General features: G+C 41.1%; 1 protein-coding gene across 1 annotated transcript; it reads right to left on the bottom strand.

Moving 5' to 3' along the window:
- Positions 1-919: 919 nt before the first annotated feature.
- On the bottom strand, positions 920-8,075 carry LOC124266138 (doublesex and mab-3 related transcription factor 3, truncated-like). The gene is made up of 3 exons (XM_046700951.1): positions 7,717-8,075; positions 5,182-5,318; positions 920-2,289 (listed from the first exon to the last, which is right to left on the bottom strand). Exons 1-3 carry the CDS (start codon positions 8,073-8,075, stop codon positions 1,415-1,417), a joined length of 1,371 nt encoding a protein of 456 aa, XP_046556907.1. The 3' UTR covers positions 920-1,414.
- Positions 8,076-8,936: the final 861 nt, after the last annotated feature.

The raw sequence follows: 8,936 nt of genomic DNA, 5'->3' as shown, positions 1-8,936 counted from the left end.
CACCTGTAACATCCCTGCGTAAAGCCCTTCCATACACCTGTAACATCCCTGCTTAATGCCCGTCCATACACCTGTAACATCCCTGAGTAAAGCCCTTTCATACACCTGTAACATCCCTGCGTAAAGCACTTCAATACAGCTGTAACATCCCTGCGTAAAGCCCTTTAATGCAACTGAAGTGTACCTGCGTAGAGATCATCCATACAAATGTATTACCGCGAAGAGCTTCCATGCAGCCGGAAGCCCTTCGAGAACAGACTTTCAATACAACTCGTAGATATCTGTGTACGTTCGTGCAGCTGTATTGTCTCGGAGACATGGTATTGATTGGTATATTGTGATTCCCCAGTGGTTGACATAGCTCCTGTGTACTTGTTCACAAGAAATTCTCAATATCGCCAGGTAATACATGACAAATAAGATGTATAAGATGTAGACAAAATGTCAATTCATATTTCAGTAAGGACGTAAACATAGCTCAATGTGGTATAATCCTTAATTTCTTCTTCTTATATAATAAATCTTCCACGTTGATATATTGTTTCTCGCAAATATCTATTATACATATTTATTACATTTAATAATAATAATAATAATAGTGGATATTTGTAAAGCGCCAGTGTCCACCCACTCATGCATGCTCATGGCGCATGTTCATTGTTTTGCTTTATGCAGTAACTGTTCTTGGTTTTGAGAAGTTAAAAATGTATAAATACGCCAACTCCCCCAATGAGGCAACTAACGGATGTGGTTTGACATAATTAATATTTTGTCATGGTTTATTAGCATTATATTAACCTTGTCTGAAATTGGATCCGCATTTAAACTTCTTGTAGGATCATGGCAATAGCACAATATGTTTAACTGTAAGGTTTCAACGAAAATGAGCAAAATGAAAATGAGAACATCAACAACTGCGTTCAAGGTAAAGATTTATGCAAGATAAAAACGGACGCATGTACACAAGGCAAGATATATACAAGTTGAACAGAAACGTATATGTACACTAAACAGGCTTTGAAATATCCCCGGGTGGCAACAAATGACTGATGGTGCTGACGTCAAGGTCCTTATCTTCCTCAAAATGTCAAAACCGATATTTGGGTATTAGCAATAGTTTCACGGATGCTTGAAATGATATTTAAAAATAATTAAAGTATTTATTGATGCGATGTAAACAACCAAGTCACGTATTGCTATGGATGGGTATCTAATGAATCGAACTCTTATACCTCGATCAAGCAGCATTCTTTTTCAGTTAATTAGTTGAAGGATTCATGAAAGGAAAGGGAAATTGCATTTGTGCATTTTTGAATAAGTATGGTTTTTACTTGGGCAAGAATTCAGTCTCTCTGAATTATGAGCATTCAGACCATCGTGTTTTACAACCGGAACATAACGGGTCTTCAGCTTGTCATTTGCCTATTATAGATTCCACCGAGAATTTGAGAGGCGCTGCCTTCACTATTTTCGTGTACACATCAGCTGCCTCATCACTTGAGGAGGCCGGACTGTGTGGGCTATGAGGACTATGGGGACTGGGGGAGCTGCTGTCACTGAGGACGGAAACAGAGTCAGAGGACACACAGGACTGAGACGGAGTCGGGTGCAACGACTGAAAGGCAGAACGTCGAGCAATCAAATCCTCTGTGCTTATGGCTTTCCTCATGTCAACTTGGTTCGGCTCTGACTTCCGCTCCGGATGTTGCGTCGTATGCATCTGTACTGTAGGGCATGCTGGGAAAACACCAGCCGCCATGTTCATATGTAGCGCCCATGGTGGGAAGTTCATTGCACATAGTGAGTTCTGCATATGGACGTTTGGTATTAGTTCTGGAGGGGGAGATTTTAATCCTATCATTGGCACAGGAAACTGATACGGCATCAACTTCGCCGCTAGAGCTTGATGATGCCTTACTGGAGCAAGAGCCTCTGATTTCATTCCAGAGGCCAACTGTTCTATTGCCCGTTCAAGATCTCCACCACAGCCCTGCCAAACCAACTCCAGCACATTTGGATTATGAGTTGGGAAGATTCTCTGGAGAAACTCTCGTGGTGTCATATTGCCTACGAGAAGACGGGATTTGGTCAGCTCTATGTTCCTGGTTGGAGTTGTCTCCCCCGCTTCACGACTCTTCACGATCTCTGCCTGTCTCTCTCGTTCCAGCATCACCAGCTCCAACTCCTTGTCAGCGAAACACCTCCTCTTCCTCATCCTCTCGTTCATGTAGGGTACCATGGTACGGAGAGACTCCGGTTGGGGGAGGGCGTGGAGGCGAGCACGGTAACCTAGCAACAGAAGGATACATCAGTACATCACTGGAAAGTCATACAGTGTCATTTTTTGTGTTACATACATATTAACTTCGTTAATAAATTTTCTACCACATTTCAATCCTTTAGGGTTGTGGGGTAGATTTGTGGTGAAAGTGTCACACAGAAGACCTAGGTTGGATTCCCAACATGTCTACAATGTGGAAAGCCAATTTATGGTGTCCACCGTCGTGATATCGCTTGAATATTGCTAAAAGCTGCTTAAACCCATACTCACTCTCACACCTTGCCACTTTAGTCAAGGGTATTTTGACAAATGCATGTTTTGTTTCGGACTTCATGGCCACTTACAACGTAGTGTTGTTACACCGAATTTAAACCAACAGTATTTTCTTGCAACATACATAAACTACATAGTCAGATAAAAAGACACCGCTGTTGCAATGTTCCCCAACCATGTTCTTTCTCAATTTCAGTGAGTGAGTGAGTGAGTGAGATGTGTTTTACGCCGTTTTAAGCAACACACGAGCAATATCACAGCATGAGGAAAAGTGGTCCAACAGCAATGGGCTTTCACATATCTAGCAAGTTATTCCCTGCATTTTCAGATTACATCATAAGCCTCTTTCAGTACCCGCGACCTCAAATTTTAAAAACTGAGAATTACTTACTTTAACTCATTCCCATGTCTTCTATCAAGAGTTGAAATACTAGCACCCTGGAGCGATAGCACCAGATACAATGGACCCACACATTCCTGTTCTTTTAATTCCCATCGCCCTGCATTCCCACTGTACACGGGATTACATGTTTTACAAGATGAAAGGGTGTTTGTGATCCCGCCCCCACCGTGGGATGTGCCCTAAGTCGTCTCTTCTTACACAGTGAACCCAAACTTCGTGTATACAACACCCTCTACCAAAGATATACATTGAAGATAAAGTAAATCTCAACATAAGCATCATATTATCACTACGCTCCTTGAAATTCTCCGAGGTGTTTTGTGAGTAACCTTAATCCCGACACTGGAACAAGAACAGTAACAAATCAGCTGGGTGGGTGCAGATGGGTTATATCACTCGCTAGGGGGCGCACTACACCAAAGGCAGCGCCCCCTATGCAACAACTCTGATCAAATGGCAGATGGTTGTAATAAAACTAACAACGACAACAATTCCTTAGCTTCCATCACACCACGGAGAAGGGAATACGTGTCCGGTGTTGGAGGATGTGCAAGCGTGAACCAGTTTTTTTGGGTGTAACTTACTGAATAAATGTGTTTTTATCTCCCATGTAACGTACAGTACAGCAGGGATTATATTTGGAAGGAGGGACTGGCGAATGTTGATGGAAATGCATACATCCAAACTGTGATCTGTAGGGATCTGCCATTGAGCTTTCCACCACTCTGTAATATGTTTTGAAAGGAACTGTTATATTGTTCAATGTCAGGTGCTCCATCACTATGATGAATGGCACTCATAGCAACGGAAACTGCGGTTGTATAACGTGAAGCAGTTACCATTAAAAAAACGCCTGACAAAGTTGAGGAACTGGAGAATTACTTTCCGTTCCGATGGTCATGATATTGATTGTTTTGGCATTCCATTTCGATGGGGCTAGCATGGTCCTATTACCATCAATCGAACACTTCAGCTTGAATTATGGATTCTTCGGCAGAGGCATTCAAAAGTTATGGTAGTCACTGTCGGGGAAATTCGAACAACATTTCTTTTTTTCATCCATTACAGACTCTAACCTCAACATTCTACAAATGTATTTCAATGTTCCACTGAAAGTGATGGAACTCATTCACCCACGTGCCTAATTTTAAAGGGGCGGTGCATGGTCAAACGGTCTGTTAACAATCAATATCATTAAAGTCCGATCTTTTAGTCTGATATGATGCTTCTCTGTGTGAAGATCTGAAGATGTGGAGAAGGCATAAAGTACTAACAGACCACCTTAGTGGGCTTTCAGGGAACGTGTGAGGAATGCAAGCTGCCGCAGATCACCCCTTGTGATGGGTACAGGGTTAAAGATACCTTGTACCTAGACGCCATGGGCGATGATAGTCACCAGCAGCATGATCCTGACGTCCAATTTAGGTTTTGTAGTACATAACGCTTCATAAAACAATGATCTTAGACTTCGGAAAGTCGTTTCTGGTTTTACACTCAAGAAATGGAACAACCGCGTGAATTCGGTCAAGAGAATAAAAAAGTATGTTAATATGTAATTAAATTGTGCAATACTTCATCATATTCCTCCGGAAAGAGAATGCTGAGAAATAACTAATGTGATGATATCGTGCTTCTTGACGTTTCTTGTGGCTGACTAAGTAAGCTTCATAAGAGTCATTACTCGAGAAAATCGATCACTGTGTGTGCAGCATATTAACGCGTCCACTATCTTGTAGATTATCTGGATGAGGAAGATGTTGTAGATGCTGTACATGTTGTCGATGTTGTAAGTGTTTCAGACGGTACGGATGGTGTAGATGATGAAGATGTTGATGATCAGTTGATATGTTTGCTTCCAATTTGTTGAAGCTGTATATTTGGTGGATGGTGATGCTGATGTAGATGTTGCAGATATTGACGTTTTTGTGGATAATGTGTTTATTGATAAAGGTGCAGGGGGTATGATGAAGCATTTGTTGTGAGATGTTATAGCTGTTGTAGATGATGCAGATGTTGACGTGTTCGTAGATAATGTAGCTGTTGATAAACTTCAAATAGTATAATGATGTATATTTTGTAAGATGATGCAGATGTTGTAACTACTGTAGATGTTGTTGATGATGCAGATGTTGTAACTACTCTAGATGTTGTAGATAATGTAGATTATGTAGATGTTGTAGATGATGTAAATGATGTTGATGATGCAGATGTTATAGACGCTTACTGGTAAGGATGTCGCGGGACAGGGAGTGCTGCTGTAGACTTCTGAGGTTCCTCTGCAGGAGTTTCCGCTGCTGCAGGAGAGATGCGGCACTCTTCACCTTGGCCTTCATCTGGCCCGTCATCTCCGTGGCCTGGTGCCTGCAACAACAGGTGAACACGTGGTCAGTGAAGTGTAACACATTGTGTATAGCTAGACATATGCTGGGTATAATTAGCTAACTAGTTAAACTGTGTGAATCACATGTAACTAATGGGTGTAACTGGTAATAATTTGAGAACGACATCTAACACACTAACAAGTATAATACGTGATGAACGGCAGGTAATACTTGGTATTTTATTTCTAGTACGGGGTCATCTTAAATATATTATTACACATAGATACAATATCTCGAGGGAGAAGTTTCGTTGTGAAAAATGCCTCCAAAGGAATAGTTTGTTGGCAATGGTAAAAAATGAATAGTTAAAACTACAAAAGAATTGTCTTAACAGTGAATCTGACTAAATTGTTTGACGGATAAAACTGGAAAAAATAACTGTTCTCCACACCCGATTGCAAATCAATCTGATGCTCCCTTCTAATCTGTGAAAAGCTATCAATATAGGCAGAAATATAGAAAAAAAACTCACAGAGATGAATATATAAACAAAATAGACTGATGAAAGCAAATTGCTTGGAAAACTAACACACATAGTCATATCTTATCTGTGGAAACAAGGCAATCACCAACTCGTACATATATCAAAAATTTATCATATGGACGAAACTAATGAGAAAGGGAAGCAATTATCTGAGGCACCCGGGGGACTTGGTGATTAATCAGTGGACAACACAATTAGCTCTTCATGAAGAACACCAGGTGTTCAATTCCCTATGTGGGTATAATTAACATAAGTCATGTTTTCAAAGCTATGGCATGGCTGGAAGAGCATCAGTTTAAAACAATTCGCTCACACGTGTGGCTGACAGATAACTGCTCCGATCAATAAAGGGTTACTATTTTGTTTGTGAAAGTAAAATGCAAGAGTGTTTGGTTGGGCATGGATGTGCCAAATTTGAATTTGCTAGCAAGTTTAATTTCTTTTTATAAACATGTTAATTTTGCTAGACCACACATTTAGAGCTAATACTGTTTGAACCAGAACATTATAAGAGCATACATTGACCCCGGCCATGTTGATTATTTTATTAGTATGTGTGCATTAAACCTACACAGTCTCACCCTACGGGTTATTTTCATTTTACAAATGCATTGCTTGTTAACAGTCTAAGATGCTTGCCATAAGCGTTTACTTGAGCTGGGAACTGAACAGTATTAATGCTGCCACTATATAGTGCTCAGGGTGCATCAGAATGAGGGTCTATACACAAGCCCAAAGTCTCATAACAGATTAATCATTTCCTGTAACTATAAATGTTAAAGGCTGTTTGTTTATATGTTTATTGTGACACGCTTTATCATAGACAATTATGTTTCTTATAATACTGGGTTCAGGTTTGGCCCCGGACTACACAGGGTGCAAATGTCATATCGCTAATTGGTAACGTTACACGCATTATCTAACGTTCGCACGTATTGCACGTGTTGCACGAGGTAAGCGTTTGTGTGATTCAACATTTGTTTATGAAATCCTGCTAATTTGATAAGATAATTAACCTTGAAAATAAATTACTGTTGACATGATAACGCCGGACGTGACAAGGAGATATTAAAATATTTTAGTGAAATGCACTTGGGATCAATCTTTTAAATTATGATTTTATTGTAGGACGGTGTCACAGTTAATTATTAAGTTCTACATGTACAATGTTAGTGGGCTGTTCCATTTGAGACGCTTGTGACCAAATAATCTTCAAATGGACTTAATTTTCCCCCAAATAATACAACCTGGCGGGCATTATTTGAAATGAAATATTTTATAGGTGCGAGACCAGCATCACTTTCAAAGCGACGTTATCCCAGCTCACTCATTCACTTTCAAGTGCATTGGGGTAGACTGGTGGTAAGAGCGTTCGTATGTCAAGCCGAAGACCCAGGTTCGATTCCCGAATGTATATAATATGTAAATACTTCGTATGGTGTCCCCCGCCGTGATATTGCTGAACAATGTTAAAAGCGCCGTTAAGTCGTATTCACTCTCTCGCCCCATTCACTCCTACCCACGCGTAGATTGCACGTAGATTGTTCACCCGTTTCCCAAACACCTAGTGTCATGAATACGACAACATTAACTCGTGACAATGTATCAAACTTCATTCGTCCATTCCTTTGTTTGTTTCCTTCCACGAGACAGAGTTGTGCTTATGAAACATTTGAATTCCACCATTTCCAACCCGTCCCACAAATGTATACATAGAAACAATTGCAGTAGGTCTCCTTGTCTCATCACCTGTTGTTGTCAGCCACACCCTCGTCAACCTACCATCATTCCTCGTTCCACAATCCTTTCCCCATTCTCGACCCACACCCACCCCCTTCTGTATAGCCTTTATTTTGTCACCTGACCTTAGTAGTACTATTTTTGCACCTCTTACCTTCTCAGGGCTACTTGTGCTGCCATTATCCGTTGTCGTTCCACCACCAGGAGGCAGTTGGAGCACTGGCAGTCTCGCCATCTACAGTAACGCTTGTGCCCCTTCAGACACGACACGACTCCGTGATTACGACAACGAGCACACTTCGGGGTCCTCAACATTCGACGCTGGGGGAAGGATGAAGATTTGCCATTGGCTTCGCTCCCGGATTTGTTGGTCAGATCTTCATCATCGATCTCGTCGCCGTCAACATCGCCGTCACCATCAACGTCTCCATCGGCATCATCAATGTCCTCTATATCCAAATATTCGTCACTCTGCGAGTCTAGACAGGTAGCGTCAGTCTCTCCCTCGCTCATCTGAAATACATCGAGTCACAGTAATGTAGTGAGTGAGTGAGTTTAGTTTTACGCCGCACTCAGCAATATTCCTGCTTTATGGCGGCAGTCTGTAAGCTTCGAGTCTGGACCAGACAATCCAGTGATCATCAGCATGAGCATCGATCTGCACAATTGGGAATTGTTTCGAACCGATGACATGTGTCAACCAAGTCAGCGAGCTTGACCACCCGATCCCGTTAGTCGCCTCTTACGACAAGCATGGGCTACTGAAGGCTCATTCTTACCCGGACCTTCACGGGTCCACAGCAATGTAGGATAACATAGCAAATTAACGATTTGAGACTTAATAGATATAATTCAATGAAAAGGACATTAAACCAAACACAGCCAACATGATTAGAAACGAATGTTCTGTGCATGATGTAATAAATACAACCAATGAAATCAAATTGGCAACGATTTCAAATGAGCCTTACTTTGAAAAGAGATGTTTTTTGTACAATATGTCATATTTTTATATACCGCCTTCTGGTTATTAAACATGCGGCAGTGCACGTGGAAACTCGGAATCCTGGTGGTTTTCTACTAAATATCGAGTTGTCTGTATTTCGAAACAAATGCACTAACCCTATTCAATATAAGAACATAAGGTAACGCAAATTTAAGCAAAACACTGAGATTGCGAAGTTCGATTATACGAGGTCTCAATGTACATTCTACAAATTACTTTCAGGTGACACATACTAGGTGTCATCACAACCAGGTGTCATCTAAACCACGTGACAACATTGCCTTGAAACAACTTTACAAAATGAAAACACCATGAAGGCCATCTCTGCCAGGTGTGAAATCTAACATTACCTGGTGTCGGTTCTAAGA

Source organism: Haliotis rubra, unplaced genomic scaffold, assembly GCF_003918875.1.
Source record: "Haliotis rubra isolate DU_JTF1 unplaced genomic scaffold, ASM391887v1 Scf10, whole genome shotgun sequence".
NCBI classification, from domain to species: Eukaryota; Metazoa; Mollusca; class Gastropoda; order Lepetellida; family Haliotidae; genus Haliotis; species Haliotis rubra.
The sequence above is the reverse complement of the archived record's forward strand: the minus strand, read 5'-3'. Positions and strand labels throughout refer to the sequence as shown.

Coding starts and splice junctions, on each gene's coding strand:
- LOC124266138 (XM_046700951.1), bottom strand. CDS start 8,075: ATGAGCGAGGGAGAGACTGACGCTACCTGTCTAGACTCGCAGAGTGAC. Junction 5,319..7,716: donor GCACAAGTAGCCCTGAGAAG/GTAAGAGGTGCA, acceptor CTGTTGTTGCAG/GCACCAGGCCACGGAGATGA. Junction 2,290..5,181: donor GTCCCGCGACATCCTTACCA/GTAAGCGTCTAT, acceptor TTCTGTTGCTAG/GTTACCGTGCTCGCCTCCAC.